This window comes from Pavona decussata, unplaced genomic scaffold, assembly GCF_977016875.1.
Source record: "Pavona decussata unplaced genomic scaffold, jaPavDecu1.1 SCAFFOLD_238, whole genome shotgun sequence".
Classification (NCBI taxonomy): Eukaryota; Metazoa; Cnidaria; class Anthozoa; order Scleractinia; family Agariciidae; genus Pavona; species Pavona decussata.
In genome coordinates, this window is record NW_028145643.1 from 421,758 (window position 1) to 445,848 (window position 24,091).

Here is a 24,091-nt window from a genome sequence, read left to right on the forward strand (position 1 = left end):
CACCTTCTTCGTTGCCTCCCTTTCTTCTTCTTAAGTTTACATATGAATTCTTCTGCTTCTTTGAGAGCAGTAGCAAACAGTACACCTGTTCCATCCCCATTATCATAGCCGGTTTCCCAGTATTCCTCCGTTTATTAAAAATAAATTGGTTCGCTGCAAAAACGAGCGCCAAAGCAATTTGCATCTTTCCCAAGCCCTTTCAGGCCTCCGCCGCATAAACTTATGGTTTTTGCCACCTGCGCGAATCTCGACGTCAAAGCTGTGGGTAAAACTTAAACAAATAAGAAAAAGAAAATAAAGAAGGAAAGAAACAGCTCTGGTGTCCGAGAAGAACAGGCAGACAAAGAGTATTCTCTCGTTTCTCTTCGAGAATCTTCTCATTTCGCGAGGAAATAAAACTCGCGCGCACGTCGCGTATTCTCGAGTCGGGCAATTTTCGGGGGTTTCCTTGAGAGGAATAAGAGACTCGAGTGGTCTACGAGAAAAGCAGCTACGCAAACTAAACTCTAATTCAGTGGAATGCCACAGTCTTATTAATGGAAAAACACTGATTTAATTTAGATAAACACATAGTTACAATTGAAAAACCATTATTATTGAAAACCATTGGCGTCCTGGTTTAAATATCACCGGATTGCTTCCCTTACAAGGAATATTTTGCACACGATACTGAAACCTGTATTAAAAAATTATGATTAAACCACTGACTCGGCTCCAGTAGCCCTCTTGGGGCGAGAGTCTCTTGGAAGTCTGGGACTGCTTTCATTTGTGTGGAAAAACCGGTGAGGATTTTCAACCAAATGGAACTTACAGTACAATTCTCGAGCTTGCCATTTTTATGGAAAAATCGTTTGGTTCGGTGGGAAGTCAAATGGATACGGTCCTTCCCACTGTGAATTCTGACAAACAAACAGTCCACTATTTCATTACGGAGCTTGGTGCTAGTGTAACGAAGCAAATGGTACAGTGATATTCTGTTAATTTCGGTGAAAAGAAGACTACTTCTGAAGGTATTCCTCCTTTCCGAAACATTTCCAGTGAAAAGGACCATTCTATTTGATCAATGACAATGAAAAGCACTCTGGGAAAAGCAAGGGGCATCCCTCCCCCTAGTCCCTCACTACTGTTCTCCCAGTAAACTGACTGGGGACGAGTCAGCGGAGGCCCCAAATACTGCAATCTAAAAAAATCTACAGTCTACAAACATTTTTGTGTCTTTAAAGCACTGAATCATGCACTTCATTTACAACAAGCTGTATAAGTTCACTTCAAAATCAAGATTATTTGTTTCATTACCTGAAGTAGTTAACACTAACAGATACTACACTAAAAGGCGATACATTTAACAAAATTTTCGCCCTAGTCTACAGCGTTTTCCGCAGCCATTCAACCGTACTTAGTACTCTAACTGATGGTGCGTTTTCTTATCTGCGTGACGTTTGATAACAGCTTTGAATGTGCGGATCTGCATGGGAGAGAGCTGCACGTTCATATCAGTCGGCGCTCGAGCAGAAACCTTCTTCCTCTTCTTTTTTTCTTCTTTCTTTCCCGTTTTAATATTCCAGTGAAGAGGCTGTTTATCCTGGAGTTCCTGGTTAGCAGACAGATTCATTTCCGTCATGGACTCGATGTCAAAATCACTGAACAGTCCTGCCAGTGAAATGTTTACCGGCTCTGACAGCTTAGCGTCCTCTCCAACCTCGTATTGATGCTCCACGCGGATCAGCGCCGAGTCCTTCATGGTCTCCAAGGTCAGCAGATGCACGTTAGAGGGCAGCTCACGCTTAAGACCGCTGTGCATCGAGACGTATCGGCTTGTCCACTGGTCGAAAGTGAGGCTGTTTGGCGCGAAGGCGAGCACGGGTTCCAATAGCAGCCGTTCGCCGAGTTCACGATGCAGAGCTGCAGATGACAAGGGGGAAGCTAGTGTAAGACACAGCTTGCCGCGGACAATCAAGCCCTTACCCTGGACCCCAGGCTCATTAAGCGGCTCGCCAACACCTCTCTTGTCATCGACCAAGAGACGTCTGTGTAGCATGATCTCCATGGAGCCGTTCATGAGGCTAGACCCACCCAAGGACCGGTCAGTCAGGATTGTCAGCTGTTTCTCGGCGTCCTTAATGTACATTCGGCTGTTCACTGGGTAATAATTTCCAGCCACTGGCTCTGTGACGTCTAGCTTCCACGTATCTCGGTGGTTGAGCTGGCGTTCTTGCATCTCCCTTCCATTTGCATCAGTGTAGAATAACTGGTTGGAATTGATATCGGTGTCAAACCGAGTAATGATCTCTTTGCCCCAGCCATCATCTACGGGAATGGGCCCCACTGTGTACTCTAACTCTGCATGCTGCTGACCTGAACACAGCCTGACCACCTGACTAACAAAGGGCGAAATGACCTGTCGCACCTCCTGCACCAGGGGACCTTTAAACAGCACTGTCTTTATGCCCTCCAAGATCAAAATCGGCTTACTTTCGTTGGGTCGGAAGATGTAAGCACCGGAGGGCTGATTGCTGTCAACGCTAGCATTGTACCAGTAGAATGCTTGATTCAGAACGGTGGTCTGTTCAGTAATCTTATCGATCATGCTCGTCAAATGCCCAGCTGAGAAGGAAAGTTTGATGAATTCGTTCTCAATCGACATCTCCTCGGAAACCTTGTGAAACTTCTTCGCAGGAGCCCTGGCCAATTTCTTCAGCGGAGAAGACTTGGTTGAGTTGATGAAGTAAGTGACAAAGCCGAGAGGCGGAAGTTCGGCGTTGAAAATAATCTCAAAAGATGACGTGCTCTGGCCCTGATTCTGCGCTTTTTGCAGTTGTTTCGTAGCGTCGGAAATGGGAAGAATATCGCTTTGAACTGAAATGCCCTGAGCATCATACACGGCCACTGTGCTCATTGCCAGAGGAAGGCGAACGGGAGCAGTAACATATCGTGCAATGGGATTGTACACTGTCACAGTGAAGCCCTTGCTTTGTTCAGATACAGAACACACGCTGATGTTGAGATGATCACAGAAAGTCATAACAGGGGCCTTGGTTCCAGCAGTTTTCACACTGAATTTCCCGAGTACATCAGCGATCAAACCCTGCAAACAATAAACAAACCATGTTACTTCCTTCAGCATACATGTATTCCGGGTGGCTCAGATTTAAACGCCTGGGCTCGGTTGCATAAACCATCTTAACATAAGTAGGAATTTTCTACAGTCGCGCCCTACTTCTCGAAAAGTTTTCTCGCGCGCTATCTGTTCTCTGTCCTCAGTAAACCGCCTGAAGCCAAGTGATTCAAAAATTCTTCGAGAACGCAGACGATGGTTGCAGAACTCCCAGTTACCTTAAGATGCTCTATGGAACCCGACCCTGTCTGCTGTTGCTGCTGGTATGCTGCTGTTAGGGAGGTAGCGTGGCCGAGTGGTTAGGGCGCCGGACTTGAAATCCGGATGTCCCGGGTTCAAGCCCCGCTCTGACCGCTAGCTGGAGTTGTTTCTCGGTAGCGCCGAGTTCAGCTCCTCGGAAATAGCCAGCTGGTCTGCCTCCTGCCAGTTGGGATTTTTAACCATGTTATTTTCAATTTAAATTATTTCTTAATGAAGTTTAATGCTCGGCCCCACTAGCACTTGTGCTATAAACACTGCCGAGGTAAATATAAAGGTTATTTAATAATTATTTATTTTATCCTTCACAAACAATATACGGGGTCCAGACCAAGGCTTCAATTTAGCTTGGCTCACTGGCTAGCAGCAAATCTGAATTTGGATACATTAAGGTCGGAGTCCGGTTATGTACAATAGAACACTAAGTAAATTTGTTACTGAGATTGGCCGCAGCCTGATTATTAAAACATTGGTATAACATAAGGGGTTTGTCCTTTATGCAGAGCCAATTTTGTGTCTTGGGACCTTCTGCGATGTGATCATATTTTTTTAGGCCCAGGACAGTTCTAAACCAACTGAAGCTTGTTTTTGTTGTTTTGCATATTTCTCCTCACTATTATTTGAAGGATATCTACTAAAGTATCCATTTTGCAAAGTAAACAAAAAGCTGTTTGGAAAAAAATAAAGGCAAAAGACCACCCCCCATTATTAAGCCCAATCCAACAAGTTTCCCCTCCAAGGTCCAAACATTTCATAAACAGCCTGGATGATTAAGCCTCCCTCCCCCACCCCCCCCAAAAGATCAAGCCATGATCAATAGCTGTACCCTCCAAGACATAAAACAGGATATGTCGTTAACCTTTAAGCCCTAACAGTGATCAGCATCAAATTTCCCCTGAGGTCATACAAATTAAGGATATGATCACCCAAGGTGAACTTTCTTGATATTTTAATAACTTCTCCCCAGTACTTTTATAAGACAAGAATGACGACAAGATACGAGAATTTGTTCTTTGATATTAGCGATTAAAGGGTGAATCAACATAAAATTCTGAAAAAACTAAGCCCTGGCCTTAAAATAATTTACTATTTATTCAATTATTTTTAAGGGCTTATTATTATCACTATTATTATTATTATTATTATTATTATTATTATTATTATTATTATTATTATTATTATTATTATCTGCCTTAAAGGGTCAAGAACAGTTAGAAGAGAAATTAGAAGCAATGTTCGAGAAGCGGACTTTGAATTAGATAGATGCCTCCCCAAAATCTAGGTCCTATGATTTTTATACATACTTTTTCTTGTTTCTCTTTATTTTATGACATAGTTTGATGGGGTTTTTTTTAGGTAAAAATCAATGAACGAATGATATTGTTGTAACTTGAGGAGATTTTTTTTCCCTTTTCTTCAAAAAAAAATTGTGCTTAAAAATAGTCTTTTTTTTAATCAAAAAGAATTGTAAATACGTTTTAATAGCTCTTTTCTCTACTTTTAACCTGTAAATAACATTTTACTTGGAATATTTTAATAAAGGGATTATTATTACTAATTTTTTTTATAAAAAAATTATTATTATTATTATTATTATTATTATTATTATTATTATTATTATATTTATTGAAGATTTCATTTTTGTTTTCATGAATAATTATTATTTACATAACTTGCGGACATGGGTCTGGGCTAGTTATGTTGCGCTCAATCATTTTCATTATTATTATTATTATTATTATTATTATTATTATTATTGTTATTATTATTATTATTATTATTATTATTATTATTATTATTATTAGAAGTAGCAGTAGCAGTAGTAGTAGTGAAGGGAGGGGGGGGGGGGGGGGGCAAAGCTTCGAGGGCAACTGTGACATTTTGAGGACAATCTTTAAGCAGAGGATATTATCATCTGACAAACCAGCAAGCCAGAAAAGGGTTCATTTATAATGGTAATTGAACTGAATGGAGTGCAATTTGGTCTGAAATCATATGCATGATTTCAAAATTGAACGAGCGCGCAGCGCAAGTTTGATTTGAAATAGTATGATTTCAGACCAAAATTGCACAACACGAAGTTCAATTACTACTTTATTACACCCATTTTGAACTCATACCTTTTTTTGTCAATATTAATAAATTTTTGGAAAAGGGGAAATTTGGGGAACAGAAATTGCAAAATTTCCCCCAAAATGACTTGATTGGCCCTTTACTTTTCTGCAATCTGATTAGCTATAGCAGGTAAGCCATGAAATTTGATTGGTTGTTATTATTTCATATTCATTTTCAAGGGCTAAAAAAAAGGATGCGATTTAGAGGGGAAAATGGTGCGATTGGTGAATAAATCGCACTGTTGAGAACCAATCATTTTGCAAGGATCGCCAGTGATTTCAAAATAGGTGTAATAAATTTTATAACCCTCCTTTAATTTCTGAAATGTGCACATTTACACAGCCAGTTATGGCCACGGCATGACTGCATCCAGAATTCAAGCAAGCTGACTAGTTTACTAGAAGAGAGGGCCTTACTATCACAGGTATTTTATTGGCAGGTGTGGAGGGCTTATATTTGGGTGTGGGGTGGGGGGACTTAAATTTAGACAGCGGTGTTTGTATTCATGAAAACAACATTTCTTGGCTAACTTTCACAAGTTTAGGAACAAAAATAAACAGATAAATATCCCAATGTCACTGTCTCCTTTGCAGATGATGCGCCCTAATACAAACATATTTTTGCACAGTTTATGACTATATGGGAAAAGAATATTTTAACGAGACTGTTGGAATTCATCAAAAAAGAAAATTGGGGGTAACCACACAGAGATAATTAAGCAACTATTTGAAAAAGCTGTAAACTACAAACAGTGTATGGCATTTTTCCCCCAAATGAAGCTTAATTATCTCCAAAAATGCATGGTTACCCGTAATTTTCATTTTGAGATTCTAACAACCCTTTGCTCAGACCTGCTTTTCCTGCATAGTCTTAAGCCATGCTAAAATATATTGTTGTTTTAGAAGGTACCATTTCACATTATGAATTATTGTTACACCACCAAATTACCCTCAATCCACTACACTGAAAACGATGATGACTGGTACATTTACCTATAATTCTTAGCCTATGAAAACCCTTAAAATGCTCTGCCATAAAATGTGCAGAAAGTTTTAAAAGCGTCAAACCTTGCATACACAGTGTTGTTAGTACATCAACGAATTTTCAAAAAAAATACAGTTTTCTATGTGCCTATTGGCTATGTTAGGATCACAAGGTACATGTATTGTGGTGAAATCTACAGCTGCAGTCTTATTCTATACTTTTCATGTGCTGCATGAGAATTTGAATTATCAGTCCCCTTTTGTGAAAAAAGGAACCCTTAATTCTCTACAGTGTGACCACTGGGCCCACAGAAGCCAATTTCTAAAATCAACAGCGTATTGTTGTTCAGGGGTACGCCACTTATTTGCGGGTGATATTTATCATGATTTTTGCACGTGTGTGGTGCTTATTTGGTGGCAGCTAGGGGAGGCACTTTCTTGAGTAAATACGGTAACCTACAACAACTATACCTGGCATTCAACAGCACCAATGGCGAGTCGCTTGGCATAATCATCAGCTACATGCTGTTTTGATGTCCCACTGACAGCATCGTGGTGTTGAGCGACACCCACTGCTCGGCGCAGAGTATCAGAAGATTGACCATTTCCATTCTGAGGGCCATTAATTAACTCTAGTTGCTTGCAGACCTGAAAACAATTAACAACGACATTAATTTTGACACAGGTTCCAGGACAAGGTGAAAAGAGAATCTTATGTAAATTATGCTACTGAAGAATTATTGTCTAACATCTTGTCCTTCCCCAATGTGGGGAAGGGATGGTCAGTCAATTTTTTTGACCTTAACCCAATGATCACAGTGCCAACCAAAACTGCCCATGATTTTGCACACATTCGTGTTCGGAGAAAAGAAATAGGCCGGATGTTAACATCCACCTCAGCATAAACACAACATTAATGAAACAAAATGTTACCAACCGAATTGAGAGTCTCTGGGATGTCATTAAGGGCGCGTTTTTTTATTCACAATTCTGGAATGAGAATGGACAGAATGTAAAATGCGCGTGTTTTTCTATTCCGCATTCCTATTCCGGAATGAACAGAATGCCATTCCATCCATTCTGCTCCAAGGGGCAGAATGAACAGAATGTTGCGAATGAAATCCAAGATGGCGGACGGCGAGATGAGCGCTGCGGCTTCAAATACGTCTCTACAAGGGAAAAAATTATCAGGTTACACTTTTGGACAAAATGAAACATTGCTTCTAATTTCATTGTACCAAAAGTACAAGGAAAATTGCTGCGATAACGGCTGCAATGGCAGCCTCTTCGTCGGCCGCCATATTTGTTACGCAATGTTTACTCGGCCAGGACCAACGGGCGCTTTTTTATGCAGACAATCCGAATTATTCCTAGCATTCCGTACCAACCATTCTTATTCCAGAATTGTGGATAAAAAAACGCGCCCTAAGTGAATGCATAGTATTCAGGCTACAAATGGTAGGAATATCTTGAAAATGGATGCCAGAGTACATGTAATTAATTTGTTTTGTTAGCCTTGCTGAAAATTTTTTTGGTAGTAACATGTATGACCAATCAGTTCAGACGGTATGATGACAGCAACAGCGTGGAGCAATTATTACTAACTACACCATGACACAGGGCAGGCAAGGGTACAGCAACTATTGCATTTTTGTTACCACGGCCACTAGCCCCTCAGGTTTCCAGCCAAGCTACCCTAAATGATGGATCAATCATTAATACAGTCGAACCTCCCTTTGTGACCACCTCTCGTAAGCATAAATTGTGGCGATAAAAAATGTCAACTGGATTATGTAACAAACAAACAAACGCCAAAGTTGTTGATGTGTCACGCTTGAAATGTAACATTGCAAAAATGCCGTTTACTGTTTGGTCCTAAATCAGGCAGTCTAAACAAGTTTTTACTTAGATAAGCAATGGCAAAAGCCGTTAGGTGTCTGCAATTACCATCATGTAAATTACCCGGAATTTAGACCTCCCCCCCCCCCCCCCCCCCCTTGTGGTCTGACCTCTGGTAAGCGACCACCTCCCGTAAACGACCACATATCCTTGACATAATGGGTGGTCGCTTACGGGAGGTTCGACTGTAGTATGTACAGGAGATAACAAGGGGAAATCTGACCTGAAGTAAATTGTTGTTTAATCGAACATATCGCTTGAGTGCTGGTCGGCTGGTAAAATAACCAGTCCAGTAACAGTGTGGACAGTCAGCATAAGGAAAGAAGTCATCTGTCTTCAGCTCCCAGGTCTGGCTGGCATTATGAAGTGCATCTAAGTAAATGGTTGGCGTAGAGTAGAATGCATGCACACGTCCATCCTGTAAAAACAAAATTATGATAGACGCATTTAGACTAAAATTTGGCACTACTGCCATTACCTAGAGAAGTGCCCTGTTGAAATAAACTGGTGTCAATTGCCCATTCTATAGTCCAAATCACTTAATCAGGAATCTGAGTCCATCACAAGACAGATCACACTAACATTAGTCAGTTTACCAAGTTTGAGGTTCTGCAATGTAGAAGGCTTTCAAAAATTAAAGACTTTGATGGATTTAGGGGATGCCAACTCAGAATAAGAGCAACAATGTATAAACTAGGGCCCCATCCCTTTATGAACTTTGGAATGGTTAATTTGACAAGCAGAGGTTGAAAAGCAAAGAGGATGATTGCAACTGACCAAAATATTTCAAGTAACATATCAAACATGAGACACAGTGTTTCCTCACATACAGTATCAAACACCGAGAAGAGAGTTGAAAATACCACGAGTAGTGGAGTATTTTTGACGAACTTTGAGGTTTTTGATATTGTGATGAAACACTGTGATGAGTGTTTGATATAACTTCTCAAACAAACTGATTTTGAAGGAGAAATTAAGGATGCAAAAACGAAGAGTTCTTCATCAGATATCCAAACACGTCATGGTGAATGATCTCCTTTGTCTTTGGCTTTTGGATGAGTTTAAGAATTCTCCTTCACTTTTCACTTTTGAAGCATTAAAACACTATTGAACAAGAGAAATAAATAGTAACCTGTTAGCCCAATGCATTTAACAAATCGAAGGCAGTTTTCTACAGTCTATACTCTTATAGACCATAAAATGACATAAAAAAAAATGTTCAAAACTCAAGTGGAACCACAAGCCGCAGGCGAGTGGTTTCACTGCCAAGTTTTGGACATTTTATGGCGTCATTTTAAGGTCTATAAGAGTATAGATCATAGAAAACTGCTGTCGATTTGTTTTTTACAATAACATGGAAAAAGTACGAGAAGAATTGGCTATTTTTTCCGTTGAGAAAGCGCGCGCATTACATCTGACGTCATTTTAATTGTCTGTACTCTTAGACAATAGCTACGAGCCAATCAGCGCGCGGGAATTTGGACAGTTATTGCAAAAAGTGGTATGCAGGCTTACATAGTTATTGGAAGTTACAAGTGGAATGTTATGTCCATACAAGGGAAATGTACAAAGTGTTCAGCGAAAATTTGAATGGTCTGCTTTTGTCTCAATCAGTTTAATATACTAGTAATACCATCCTATGACACTTTTGGGTGATTTTCTAAAAAATCACAGAAATTATCAAAACTAAGCTTTCTGAAGGAGAAACATTATTTTTTTTGTAAAGAGATACATGAACATGTGAATACAAAGTTTTTTTAAACTATTTATGCATCTTCATAATCTATGCTGTTATTGATCGCTGAAGCAGAATGCTGTTCACCAGGTCAATGGAGCTGTCTCAGTATGAAATACGAGCATGCGGCTTCTCTAAATTAAAAATTTGGTTTTTATCCACTCAAAGGCAAATATAGATGATGTTTTTAGACCTGAAAACTTGGTTTAACTGTTACATGGTCATTTCTGACAGGTCACAACCAGTGACAATATGTTGTTACACCTTCCCCTTGATCACATATCTCTCCCTTTCCCACCCACTCAATCTCGTTTAGAAACTTCAACACGTTGCAAAAGATGAAGCATTCCTTAAAACGTCCAACGAACGAATGAATTATGATACTCATTGTAGGTATGTTTAGAATTCACTGAAATTCTAGAAGCCAATAATTCTTGTCTATTGACCAAATGAATTCATTTTAAATTACAGAGCAACCTGCTCCCACTTAAAGGCATAATGCCTGGTTGAAAACATCACCCAGACAATGCAAGTTAAGCCAGAAAATCTCACTTTGGTTGAGTGATAATACCTGATTAAGTACAACCAAATTAACACAGAACATCTCACTTTAGTTTAGTAAGAATAATCGGTACTTGCTACACTATTCACAGCACTCGAGAATAAAGTGTGAAATCTAGAACTTCGTGAAAATGCTGAGGGTACACAAGATATGATTATTATTCATGCAAATGGTGAATGTGTCATAAGAGGTCACAACAAATAGCATGATACATTCTCACTCCACTTGTTCTCAGATCATTGCCAAGGAGGAAGCTGGAATGGCCCACGCAACCACACACTCACTGAAAATTTTTGGGGTCCATCATATCTAGGTTCCTGTTCTTCTGAAAGCGCCCAATCAACTCTCCCATACCTGAATAAACACAATGGGGGGGGGGGGGGGGGAGGATGGGGAGAGTGTTATGTAATGGAATACTTTTGACTGGGTGGAATTGAATATGCTTCCACCTGGTAGTACCTGAAATTACGTGCAAATCGCGCCAAAGCATCTCCCTTTCGTTAAGTGGGTACACCTTATACTTACTTCATTCACATATTTAATCAGCTTGTCCAAATTCTTGTACCACAAATTAGCATTTTCGTACATGAAATCTGAACCCATGGTCAACATGACATTGTTGGTTTTGTACTGCGAGGCCTGCTTGCATGTTACTTCCACAAATCTGTCCACTGTTTCCTTGACATTGGGATCATACATCCTCGGGTCATCTTGTATGGGAGCGTCTATACAAAACTGATCGTAGCAGAATCCACGAGGAGGGTTATATCCATTGTAAAGTACGCCAGTAAAAATGTCCGAATCTGGTCCAAGACTTCTGCTTCCTCTCCAAACTAATTCCATCCTCTGCTGCTCAAGGCGAAGCTCCTTGTCAGCGTAATCGATACGGCCGAAGAAAAACCCATCAAATGACATTTGAGAAAAGATGGAGGCTTGTTCATTGGAATGCCCAAACGGATCAATATGCCAGGCTATTCGTGGTCTAGCATCGGAACCGAATGTTTCCTCCACAAAGTTCAGTCCGTAAGTCATCTGATCAATAATTGCGTTGTAATGTGTGGCGGCTTCATCGTTCATACACCAACCCGCGTTTATAAACTCCAATCTTTTCTCGGCAACGAGTGTCTTCACCTTCGCTTGCGTAGCCTCGCTTTGTTCGTTCCACCATCGCTCGAAGAACGCGATTTCCACATAAATGAAGCGCTTTAAAGGATCTGCAACTAACTGGGGGATGACAGAATCTAAAATATACTGGACACCAGCATGTTGGATGGAATTATTAGCCCCATAATAATATTCATCCACTGTTTTCAACCAGCCCACGTCGTCATGTGTGTGCGGAACAAGGTGGACCTGCAGTTTATCATCGTTCTTCACTGATCCGTCAAACTTACAATCAAAGGCGGAAACTAAACCAAAAATCGTCACAAAAAAGACCACAGCTAACATTTTCTACAGTTAAAGTAAAACGAATCCGTGTTCGGTGAACTCATTTACATCTCTGAGAAAGTCATACTTGAATCACGAGATCACGGAGGTATTTTTGTAAATCCCAAATGAAAGAGCCTGGCACTACTAGTTTCCAGTTCTTTTTCCGACACATGCAGCAGTCCAAATAACTGAATACACAAAAAGAAATAAACAAAAGCTTATAAAGAGGAAGATGGCGGGGACACCGGTTGGGGAACTGTGGGAAATAAGGTTGACGGGCTCATAACTTTCCCTTTTTTTCACCGTTTAACAATAACAACATACACTTCAGTTTGCGCGCCCCTTGCCATTCAGTAAGCCCAGACGTGATTATGTGCAAGGCCTTGTCAGCCTTGTGACATGCAGGAGTTGATACATCTCAGCTTTCTGTGTCCTGTCAGGGACTGTAGGTAAAAACAAGAGTCAACAGAGTTTGCACTAGTAGCGTTCTACTGAACATCATGTTCTGGAAATACGTTCACTATCGGGGAAAACGGTTTTGTTATTTGAGTGCAGAATAGTCATTATGTGATGATCCAGGGCGCATAAGAATCTGTGACGGGCATTTCTTGCTCGACCTGGTAACCATGGATGCTTTCAGTAAGAGCCGGTCTTTGAAATCTCAGTTGAAGTGTGACGTAGGCGGGGAGCCGCGGAAGAGTTGAATTTTTTCTGGTAAATGACGGTGGATCTTCATAGCCCGTCCTTTTCACTAGGTGTTAAATGAACTTTTCGTATGCATCAGCAGAAGCTTAGAGCCTGACCATAATCGGTTTATTTTAACTTTATCATCTGTTTCGTCTGCTCTCTTAAAGGTACGATTTGTAGATCAATCATTCCTTGATCTTTGGTTAGTGACTGAAATGCCAGGCCACTGTGTCAGTAAGCACAGGGAACTTTCGCCTCAACTTTCAAATTTTTGCCATTTTTATGAGGGGCATTGCGCTGAAACTAAACCTGCGATTTTGTATTTGTTGCGTTGACATACTTTCTTCCGAACAACTGAAGCAAATTCCTTTTTCAGTCACAACACCACGTCCTCCCAGAAGTTTCCAAAGAACAAATTGCAGAAAGACGAGAAAATTTAGATGTTGCCTATAATTCTGGCTGATATGAACCATGAAACAATTTGAATGGATCTCATCCTCCTTTCCTTTTTCAACGTTGCTTTCTCCGACAACAACAACAACAACAAATTTTATTTTAATACCACACTGGAATATAGAGGAAATAAATGAGTAAACTATACTTATGCAAGGGAAAATGCCACCTAGAAAATAACTAATAAGCTAGACGTCTAGCTAGGAGGCATAAGAATAATTACATCAGTGTATGTATAAATGTCAAAAGTAGTCGTAACAGGGAGGAACAAGACAGTACAAAAAATAAAAATAAAACACACACAAAAGACTTTTAAGTAAAATTGTGAGGAAAAAAAGGAGGAAATGTTGAAAGATTGTTTTCTCCACAAAACATGTTCCATTCTAATAACGGTTACGATAAAACAACATTGAGTCAGCATTGAGTGAGAAGAGGGGTGTTTAAAATAATATTTGACCCAGATTGTAGGTATATTAACAGTATGATGGATAAATTTAGCACTCACTTTGTTAACATATTCGATGAGCTTATCCAGATTTTTATACCAAGTGTTGGCATTCTGGTATTGGAAATCTCCACCCATGGTCATCAGGATATGGTTTGTCTTGTAGTGTGCGGCTTGATCGAATGCTGCTTGCACAAATCTGTCCACTCTATCCTCGACATTGTAATCAAACAGGTTCCGGTCATCTTGTATAGGGGGGTCCGTACACGACTGATCATAACAAAACCCGCGGGGAGGGAAATATTTGTTGTAAAGTACTCCTACAAAAATGTCGGAATCTTGTCCCAGATTTCTGCTTCCTCTCCATACTAATTCCATGCTTTGTTGCTCAAGGCGAAGCTTTTTATCAGCGTAATCGATACGACCCAAGAAGAAAGCATCGAATGACATTTGAGAAAACATGGAGGCTTGTTCATTGGAATGCCCGAACGGATCAATATGCCAGGCTATTCGTGGCCTAGCATCGGGACCGAATGTTTCTTCCACAAAGTTCAAACCGTAAGTCATCTGATCAATAATCGCGTTGTAATGTGTGGCGGCTTCATCGTTCATGCACCAACCTGCGTTTATAAACTCCAATCTTTTGCCTCTAACAAGTTCCTTCACCTTCGCTTGTGTAGCGTTGCTTTGTTCGTTCCACCATCGCTCGAAGAACGCGATTTCCACGTAAATGAAGCGCTTTTTAGGATCTGCAACTAACTGGGGGATGACAGAATCTAAAATATACTGGACTCCAGCTCTAGCATTTGGGATGGAATTATTAGCGCCATAATAATATTCATCGACTGTTTTCAACCAGCCCACGTCGTCATGTGTGTGCGGAACAAGATGGACCTGCAGTTTATCTTCATCCAATCTCGACGAATCTCTATGTTCAAAACCAAAGCCAAGGCAAACCAAGGCTAACAACAAAAGGAAAGTGGACATTATCGGGCAGTATTATCGAGGCTGCATTCCTTGTGTTACTTTCAGTTATAGTAAGCACACAGTCATGCTTTGGTCACGAGATAAAACTGTCATATCACAGCAATTTTTTTCTATGAATCGAATTTCAAATCACAGTGTATTTCTCAAAATCTTCCTTTTTTCTTTCTTTCTTTCTTTCTTTCTTTCTTTCTTTCTTTCTTTCTTATAATAATAATAATAAAAATGATCGTTTATTCAACCTTTTTGCAGTATAAACTGAATTACAAGGCGGGTCATTAATTACGTACAAATATATCGGACACATAAATATAACTGTTAATGTTAATACATATCACATTTCGCTATTTTAAACAAGATTCTGGTATTTTATGGTGCAAAAATTTCCAAATCTGTTAGTTCTTGCGGAGGCAGCCACAAAAACAGATTCTCCTGTTCTAAGGGCATACGGTCTTGTGTTCGCAACTCTCGGCACTAAGCTTCGTAGCAGGTCGGAAGAGGGGTAACTTGGCTTGAGAAATGTTATACACGCATCCTCCCTCCTCTGGCACAGCAAGATTAAGCCTGACTTCTTAAGCGCGTCCTCATAGCACAGAGAAGGAAAGATAATTTTTAGCGCTCTCTTTTGTATTGACTCAATTTGATCACTTAAGTATTGCGTGAGGCCAGCCCAAGCGGGACTCGCATACTCGAAAACAGACCTGATGATACTACAATAGACAAGAACAAGTTGCCTATCAGTTAGTCCGCATTTCTTAAGGGCGCGTATTGCATACAGCCGATTGTGAAGTTATCGGACAGGTGAACCGCTAACAGCTTGTAACAGGAAACCTTTTCCATCAGAGAGCTTCCAACCAGTAGAGGGGCTGGGGGAAACGGGCAATACTGCAAAAAGCTAATGCACATTTCCTTGCATTTTTTACCGTTAAGAACCATTCCCCTAGAGGAAGCAAACGAGTAAATATCCGAAACAGTAAAATTCTTTTTTTCTTTCTTCCTTTCTTTCTTTCTTTCCTTCTTTTAAAACTCGACATGACAGAATATTTCGAAACAGATTGATACGGAAGCGTGATTTTTCAAGTTCAAGAAGAGCATTTTGATCTTTTTTCTCAATCGTGCAGTTAAAATCTTTCAGTCATCGACCGCCTTTTTCAAAGTTGCCTCGTTGCTATCCAGTCACGTGAACTCATTTCTAGGCTGCAATCGTTTAATTTTTTGTTTTAGTTTTGAATTACCGTGGCACATGCTGTCCAAACTTGATAACCGTCCTTCCTGGCTGTTACAGTTTTGATTAAAGTTCGATCTGCTCTAGACTTTACCGGCCCGCATTCGCATATTGAAAGCCGCGCCCACGCACACTAGGAGTAAAGATCAATTTCGAAAATGGTCGAAGCCTGTGAAGGCGAGTAAACTTCATTGGAAATCCATAAAAAATTAAAGAGGGAGGTCTGAAGACGGCCTGCAATTTGTTGAAAATTTTTTTTCGAATCAGAGCAAGGTATGAATTTCCCATCGTGACAAGAAAAAGACGTGTGGAGATCAATCTCTCCAGTTTCCTCGCGTTTATTTTTGCGTTTAAATCCCGCACTATCTTAAGGTGGCTGGCGCAATATGGCTCAGGTTTCCTGTGGCGTTTTCAGAGCTCCAGAGCCGATTTCCGAATTTCGGATGCGCGGGAAATGGGGCAAGAGCAAAACAAAGACATCTTTGTTTTGCTCTCGCCCCACTTCCCACGCAACCAAACTTCGGAGAACGCTGAAAACCCAACTGAAACACTTGCTACGCAGACTAATTACTTTTCAGCTCTTATACTTTGTCGGACATGTCGGATCATTACTATTATTCTTTATCAGTTGATAATACAAATGATAATAGTTTCAAACAAATGCCTAAACATTGGCGAACAAGTTATGCAGTGTTTAAAACACGAGCAGCAGTGTTTTATCGGGATTTAAAACCACTCGGCTGCGCCTCGTGGTTTTAAATCCCAATAAAACACGTGCTGTGAGTTTTTTGAACGGCTTCAAAAACATTCCTGGAAAAGCGTGTGTCAAGAGCGTTCACAACAATGATGCTTTTATGAACGTTGGAAATTAGCATTCGAGAAAAACATCAAACACCGCATACTAATAAGGAGGAGGTTTTATCGGGTTTTAAAAACACTGACGTGATGTTTTATCGACCATTTGATAGGTCAATGGGCTTATGAATTATTAATGAGTTTTGAAGTTGTTTTCTCGACATCAAATTGGGGGTGTTTGTTATCGAAGTGGTTATAACTAAAAAGCGAGCTCGGTTACCCTCATCTTTTATTATACATATAGAACTCCAATCAGCTTGTTTAGATACAACTTTTCACAAAGTTAAAACAATTCTGGGGAAGGGTTTCAGAGCCACCTTAAATTTTAAGGCAAGGCTTTTAACAATCTGGCACCTTCGTACAATCGTAATTTACTGATACCATGCACTCCATCTCGTCAGCTACGCTCAAAATTACAAGGGACCACCACCAGTTCCTACACCTGAAGAACTTGTCGGAATATTTTTCAAATGTGTTGACCAGCCACCTACACGAGGGTTCGACCCTTCTGTACATCAAAGGCCTCACAGGACTGCTAACGAGGTTGCTCAAAAAACAGGGCATACAAGTTACCAATAAACCTCTCTAAACAAACTCGAACAAGAATCCCCGGCTCCCAAATTTCGTCCTGTAAAAGTACATCAATGTAGCGTCGTCTACAAAATTCCCTGCACCACATGTTCGTGGAGCTACATTGGTGAAGCGAGAGGGTCGTTTAGCACCAGGAAAAAAGAACATGCTGGAAACATGAAAATATGCGCCAAAGGTACTAATTTTGCTAACCACGCTTGGTCCAAAAGCCACCAGATTGCCAAATGCCTCATTCATTGACAAGTCCAATTATCGCCACCTTAAGACCCTTGAGTCCTGGCATACTGCGAAAACTGTTGACGCTGACAATAACTCATGTCCACTCCCTAATCAATTCCTTATTCTTCTTAATAAATAATGTTTTTTACAGTTATCACTTCTATTGTACATTTTTTGTATTCATTAGTCCTCATTTCATATTCTCTTTATATTTTATCCGTTGAAGACAGCAGGATGGTTATCGACAGCATATACCTTTTCAATTTTTTAACCAGAGAACGTTTTAAACTTTTAACCATCTTTCTTACGAATAACTATTGTTGGGCCGTTTATTCTCATACGATTTACAGTGTAGTACAGACTGAAGTACAGTCTTTAGACAGTGCTTATTTTTAGCATGGGTAGTACGATCTAGCTGGCAAATGGAAGGCTTTTAAAATTCCTTTAAAAGATTGGACGTTTCTGATATCACGGCTAAAGCTGTTCCATAGTAAGGTCCAAAGTAGCGAAGCGAACCAGACGTAACTGGCAGCGCAATGAACCAATCAGAACTCGAAGGAAATACAAATAACTGGCGCCAAACGCGGGGAAGCACCTGCGAGCAAATCACGATTGGTCTTGCTTTTGCTTCTCATTGGTTGAGAAATTGGCGCGAGTTTTGCTGACACACTCGACTAAAGCGCGCGAGAGAAACCTCTGGTCTCCATAGTAATAAGTTCGTTAAAAAGAAGAAAGAACAGTACTTAATTAAACCTTATTTTTACGGTAACAAAATTATCTAATACACAGAAAATGAATTTTCTTTGAAACTTTGATCAACACGTGCGTGACTGAAATCAATTTGCTTCACTGACCGGTGTCTTGTGGCATGTCACGCCTCTTGAATCTATTTATAGAACAAGTTCTCATCCTTTTTGGCTACTTCTGACGGAAGCAGTTCATATTGTATCCTTCCTTTGCTGAAAACAAATGACACACCGCGGTCGCGTGCCAAGAGGAAATGCTAGAAGTAAGAAATAGAAAATATATTTTGTTTGAAAATATAGCTTTGGAGTCTTTTAAAAGACCTTTGTGTAAGCTAAAATGGTTTCCCTCGAGCCGTTTGTTTAAGTGAATTTCCCAGGTTTCTTTGACACATTAACCGATGTTAATTAAGTTTTCATGTTAAAAAAATACCGGAAGATTGAGGACTGAAATTTCCGTGTAAAAGTTAGCAGAATTTATAAAATAAAATTGGTCGTTAACAAAAAGGCATTTTCTCCTGTTGAGGTGAATGTACGTTTTTCTGCGGGGAAACACATCTTGGCTCCGGCACATGACAGAATCTAACACATACTGGACACCAGCATGTTGGATGGAATTATTAGCCCAATAATAATATTCATCCACTGTTTTCAACCAGCCCACGTCGTCATGTGTGTGCGGAACAAGGTGGACCTGTAGTTTATCCTCGTTCTTCACTGATCCGTCAAACTTACAATCGAAGGCGGAAACTAAACCAAAAATCGTCACAAAAAAGACCACAGCTAACATTTCCTACAGTTAAAGTAACACGAATCCGTGTTCGGTGAGCTCATTTACATCTCTGAGAAAGTCATACTTGAATCACAAGATCACGAGGTATTTTTTTATTTTTGTAAATTCCAAATGAAAGAGCCTGGCACTACTAGTTTCCAGTTCTTTTTCCGACACATGCAGCAGTCGAAAAACCTGAATACACAAAAAGAAATAAATAAAAGCTTATAAAGAGGAAGATGGCGGGGACACGGGTTGGGGAACTGTGGGAAATAAGGTTGACGGGCTCATAACTTTCCCTTTTTTTTTTCACTGTTTAACAATAACAACATACACTTCAGTTTGCGCGCCCCTTGTCATTCAGTAAGCTAGCCCAGACGTGATTATGTGCAAGGCCTTGTCAGCCTTGTGATATGCAGGAGTTGATACATCTCAGCTTTCTGTGTCCTGTCAGAAACTGTAACTTAAACCAAGAGTCAACAGAGTTTGCACTAGTAGCGTTCTACTGAACATCATGTTCTGCGGAAAATACGTTCACGATCGGGGAAAACGGTTTTGTTATTCTTGAGTGCAGAATAGTCATGTGATGATCCAGGGCGCATAAAAATCTATGACAGGCATTTCTTGCTCGACCTGGTAACCATGGATGCTGTCAGTAAGGGATGGAAGCTGGTCTTTGAAATCTCAGTCGAAGTGTGACGTAGGCGAGGAACCGGGGAGGAGTTGATTTTTTTCTGGTAATTGACGGTGGATCTTCATAGCCCGTCCTTTTCACTAGGTGTTGAATGAACTTTTCGTATGCATCAGCAGAAGCTTAGAGCCTGACCATAATCGGTTTATTTTAACTTTGTCATTTGTTCCGTCGGCTCTGTTAAAGGAACGATTTGTTGATCAATTACTCCTTGATCTTTGGCTAGTGGCTGAATTTCCAGGTCACTGTGTCAGTAAGCACAGGGAACTTTCGCCTCAACTTTCAAATTTTTGCGATTTTTATGAGGGGCATCGCTGAAACTAAACCTGCCAATTTGAAGTATTTGTGACGTTGATATACTTTCTTCCAAAAAACTATTGTGTGTCGTCTATAATGTATTTATGTTGTATTTTTTGGTTAATGACAAAATAAACGAATTTAATTTAATTTAATTGAAAAAAACTGAAGCAATTACTTCCTTTTTCAGTCACAACACCACGTCCTCCCCGAACTTTCCAAAGAACAAACTGCAGAAAGACGAGAAAATTTGATGTTGCCTATAATCCTGCACATAAACCTTGAAACAGTTTGAACGGATCTCATCCTCCTTCCCCTTTTCAACGTTGCTTTCTCCAACAACAAATTTTATTTTAACTACCACACTGAAATATAGAGGAAATAAATGAGTAAACTCTACTTATGTAGGGTATAATGCCACCTAGAAATTAACTAATAAGCTAGTCTAGCTAAGAGGCATAACAATAATTACGTTGTATGTATAAATGTCAAAAGTAGTCGTAACAGGGAGGCACAAGTACAAAAAATAAAACACACACAAAAGATTTTAAGTAAAATTGTGAGGAAAAAGGAGGACCTGTTAAAAGAATGTTGTCTCCACAAAACATGTTCCATTCCAACAACGGTTACGATAAAACAACATTGAGTCACCATTGAGTGGAGAGAGGGGTGTATAAAAAAAATATTTGATCCGGATTGTAGGTATACAGAGGTATATTAACAGTATGATGGATAAATTTAGCACTCACTTTGTTAACATATTCGATGAGCTTATCCAGATTTTTATACCAAGTGTTGGCATTCTCGTATTGGAAATCTTCACCCATGGTCATCAGCATATGGTTTGTCTTGTAATGTGCGGCTTGATCGAATGCTGCTTGCACAAATCTGTCCACTCTTTCTTCGACATTGTAATCAAACAGGTTCCGGTCATCTTGTATAGGGGGGTCCGTACACGACTGATCATAACAAAACCCGAGGGGAGGGGCATAGTTATTGTAAAGTACTCCCGCAAAAATGTCGGAATCTTGTCCCAGATTTCTGCTTCCTCTCCATACTAATTCCATCCTTTGCTGCTCAAGGCGAAGCTTTTTATCAGCGTAATCGATACGACCCAAGAAGAAGCCATCGAATGACATTTGAGAAAACATGGAGGCTTGTTCATTGGAGTGTCCAAATGGATCAATATGCCAAGCTATTCGTGGCCTAGCATCGGGACCGAATGTTTCTTCCACAAAGTTCAAACCGTAAGTCATCTGATCAATAATCGCGTTGTAATGTGTGGCGGCTTCATCGTTCATACACCAACCTGCGTTTATAAACTCCAATCTTTTCTCGCTAACAAGTTCCTTCACCTTCGCTTGCGTAGGTTCGCTTTGTTCGTTCCACCATCGCTCGAAGAACGCGATTTCCACGTAAATAAAGCGCTTTTTGGGATCTGCAACTAACTGGGGGATGACAGAATCTAAAATGTACTGGACTCCAGCATGCTGGATGGAATTATTAGCTCCATAATAATATTCATCCACTGTTTTCAACCAGCCCACGTCGTCATGTGTGTGCGGAACAAGGTGGACCTGCAGTTTATCTTCATCCAATCTCGACGAATCTCTGTGTTCAAAACCAAAGCCAAGGCAAACCAAGGCTAACAACAAGAGGAAAGTAGACATTATGGCAGTATTATCGAGGCTGCATTCCTTGTGTTACTGCTATGGTAAGCACACGGTCTAGCTTTGGTCACGAGATAAAACTGTCATGTCATGGCAATTTTTTCTACGAACCGCATCACGAAGTCACGCAGTCCATCACAAGCAAAAGGCTTAACTGCATCACGCAGTCACATTAATTGCTTGCGATGAGCTGCGTGACTGCGTGATGCGGTTCGTAATGCACTTATTATTGGCTTTCCCGGGGGTTGACCCCCGGGACACCCCCGGGAAACCCTCGGGAACATGCGGGGAATTGTACATTTTTGACAATATTTTGGGCCCGTGGGGTGGAGACATTGTTTAGTTTTGGAAACAAACGCTTCAGACCCCAGGGATGCACCCCCGGGATTTGGTCATCATTGGTCAGCGGTACATGGCATGTTAAAATGGGGTTGACAGAGCTGCGCGATTCCCACTGTGTGTCCGTTGTGTTGATCATGAAAGCCTTTTCAGTTTTGCTTTTACAAGTATGTCTTTCAGCGATTTTCCTTTTGTATAAGAGATTCTTCCTTAGATCAAAATGTGATGCGACTGCTCTGCGTCCTCTGCTTCATGGTGTTTGTCTTGATCATGAGGGGGAATTCTCAAATATACTGAATGGAGGGTTTCTTACTGATCATTCTGAGCCATAAGGATTAGTTTTTGATATGCCATTGTGTATGCTAGCTCTGTGGCATTTGTTAAGGCTTATCGGCTTGGATTGACTGCAAGATTGCAGGTAGCACTAAATAAATGTTATCTGTGAAGATACAGGATCAGTAGCCTGCGTAGCAGTTTTTTCCGTTTCGTTCAAGCCAAGCGGGGTAAGCGCGCGAGGGCATACTACTTTTTTGCTCCTTTTCCCCCAATGCCCTCGCGCGCTTACCCCGCTTGGCTTGAAGGAAACGGAAACGACTGCTACGCAGGCTACAGGATCAGTGGATTTCTTAACTCGTGAATTCATGCTTATGCTATTGGTTCATATCTCTATTGTATCTCTATTGTATCTCGCTCGAAGGAAACGGAAACGACTGCTACGCAGGCTGCAGGATCAGTGGATTTCTTAACTCGTGAATTTATGCTTATGCTATTGGTTCATATCTCTATTGTATCTCGCTGCGGGAAGATTGCTAGCCTCCCACGCAAACGTCCTTAGGGGTTCAATTCGTCACGCGTTTCCTTCACCGCGAACGGAAGGAAACGCGTGGGGAAGGAAACGCGTGACGAACCCCTAAGGACGTCTGCGTGGGAGGCTAGAAGATTGCAGGAATTTTTTTAATCACGGATATGAGTGTCTAACAGATCCTCGTCTTTACAAAGCTCGCTTCGGAGAGCTATAATGCTATAGCTTGTTGCGCTGTCTTTTAGTTCTCTGAGTTGCTTTTTATCTGAAAAACAGCTATTGTGTTCTTAGAGCTGACATGTACCTCCATTATTTTGTGGCTTAGCTTGCATCTGCAGCAGATATTTAAAGCTAAGACATGTCTTGTGAGTCTCTAGGATGCTAGCGAAAAATGAAGGTATTCGGGCTCCTAAGCCCCTGGAGAGGGGGATTTGGCGTGACTCTTATGCCCAATTCCCCGGGGATTTAGAAGGTTTTTGTTTGATCGTTAAAACAAATCCTCGGGAAAGCCAATGATAAGTGCATTAAGTCCAACCCACAAATGACCCTTGCTCGCCAACGAGTCCTCAGTAGCTCAGTAAAAACCAGTGATAAACTGCGTTTGCAAGGACCACCGTGACAAAATAAAAGTACCGGATCCTGTAGTGAAGGATCTAATCAGCAAAAAAAATTGTAAAGCAAATAATCTAAAAAAAGAGCAAGGCTGATTTCACGGTCAGGGGAGTATATTTTCCAATATTTCGAAAGGCACGGCCTTTCTTCTTCAGGGTTTGTTTGAGACTGACCCTGTGGCAAGATACGTTACAATTTTTAACAGTTACAATAGATACCTAAAAAAAAAGACTAAAGTTACATAAACAAAAACGTTTTTCGAAATATTGGAAAATATACTTCCCTGACCGTGAAATCAGCCTTGCTCTTTTTTTAGATTATTTGCCTCAGTGGCTCAAAGGTTAGAGCATCCGATCTAGAACACGGAGGGTCGTGGGTTCAAATCCCATCTGGGGCTCAGATTTTTTCTGTGTCCTCTTATGGTCGATTCTTTACATCTCCCTTTATTGCCGGCTTTCAGTGTCACGCCATTGCCGTGTGCGTGAAAAAAATATTGCAACCATTCCATGAATGAAGTCAAGAAATTGACATGTTATAGATGATATGTAAATAAGAAACCTGTCCAAGTGTCAGGTCTGTGCGGTATTCCATACTTGAATTATTTGACA

The 24,091-nt window shown here is 40.5% G+C and overlaps 2 protein-coding genes and 1 non-coding gene across 5 annotated transcripts; 1 reads left to right on the forward strand and 2 right to left on the reverse strand.

Moving 5' to 3' along the window:
• Nucleotides 1-510: 510 nt before the first annotated feature.
• On the reverse strand, nucleotides 511-14,719 carry LOC146457609 (lysosomal alpha-mannosidase-like). Of its 2 annotated transcripts, none has more exons than XM_085091727.1 (4): nucleotides 13,744-14,719; nucleotides 8,594-8,788; nucleotides 6,943-7,119; nucleotides 511-3,085 (listed from the first exon to the last, which is right to left on the reverse strand). In XM_085091727.1, the coding sequence occupies exons 1-4, from the start codon at nucleotides 14,668-14,670 to the stop codon at nucleotides 1,397-1,399; spliced, it is 2,988 nt and encodes a 995-aa protein (XP_084947853.1). In that variant the 5' UTR covers nucleotides 14,671-14,719; the 3' UTR covers nucleotides 511-1,396. The 2 variants fall into 2 exon arrangements, with proteins under 2 accessions (XP_084947853.1, XP_084947855.1); XM_085091729.1 differs by lacking the exon at nucleotides 13,744-14,719 and adding an exon at nucleotides 11,193-12,205.
• A 4,642-nt stretch (nucleotides 14,720-19,361) lies between these two features.
• LOC146457610 (lysosomal alpha-mannosidase-like) lies at nucleotides 19,362-21,825 on the reverse strand. Of its 2 annotated transcripts, none has more exons than XM_085091731.1 (2): nucleotides 20,810-21,825; nucleotides 19,362-19,535 (listed from the first exon to the last, which is right to left on the reverse strand). In XM_085091731.1, the coding sequence occupies exons 1-2, from the start codon at nucleotides 21,728-21,730 to the stop codon at nucleotides 19,473-19,475; spliced, it is 984 nt and encodes a 327-aa protein (XP_084947857.1). In that variant the 5' UTR covers nucleotides 21,731-21,825; the 3' UTR covers nucleotides 19,362-19,472. The 2 variants fall into 2 exon arrangements, with proteins under 2 accessions (XP_084947857.1, XP_084947858.1); XM_085091732.1 differs by lacking the exon at nucleotides 19,362-19,535 and adding an exon at nucleotides 19,794-19,940 and having other exon boundaries at nucleotides 20,810-21,824.
• Nucleotides 21,826-23,806: 1,981 nt separating this feature from the next.
• On the forward strand, nucleotides 23,807-23,880 carry Trnas-aga (transfer RNA serine (anticodon AGA)). The gene has a single exon. It is a non-coding gene; the product is annotated as a tRNA-Ser (tRNA).
• Nucleotides 23,881-24,091: the final 211 nt, after the last annotated feature.

Excerpts from the sequence above, each read along its gene's own strand:
- LOC146457609 (XM_085091727.1), bottom strand. The coding sequence starts at position 14,670 with ATGTCCACTTTCCTTTTGTTGTTAGCCTTGGTTTGCCTTGGCTTTGGT. Across the intron at positions 8,789-13,743 it reads TCATCGAATATGTTAACAAA|GATGGACGTGTGCATGCATT; the intron begins GTGAGTGCTAAA and ends TTGTTTTTACAG. Across the intron at positions 7,120-8,593 it reads TAAACAACAATTTACTTCAG|GTCTGCAAGCAACTAGAGTT; the intron begins GTCAGATTTCCC and ends AATTGTTTTCAG.
- LOC146457610 (XM_085091731.1), bottom strand. The coding sequence starts at position 21,730 with ATGTCTACTTTCCTCTTGTTGTTAGCCTTGGTTTGCCTTGGCTTTGGT. Across the intron at positions 19,536-20,809 it reads TCATCGAATATGTTAACAAA|TTACAGTTTCTGACAGGACA; the intron begins GTGAGTGCTAAA and ends TCTTGGTTTAAG.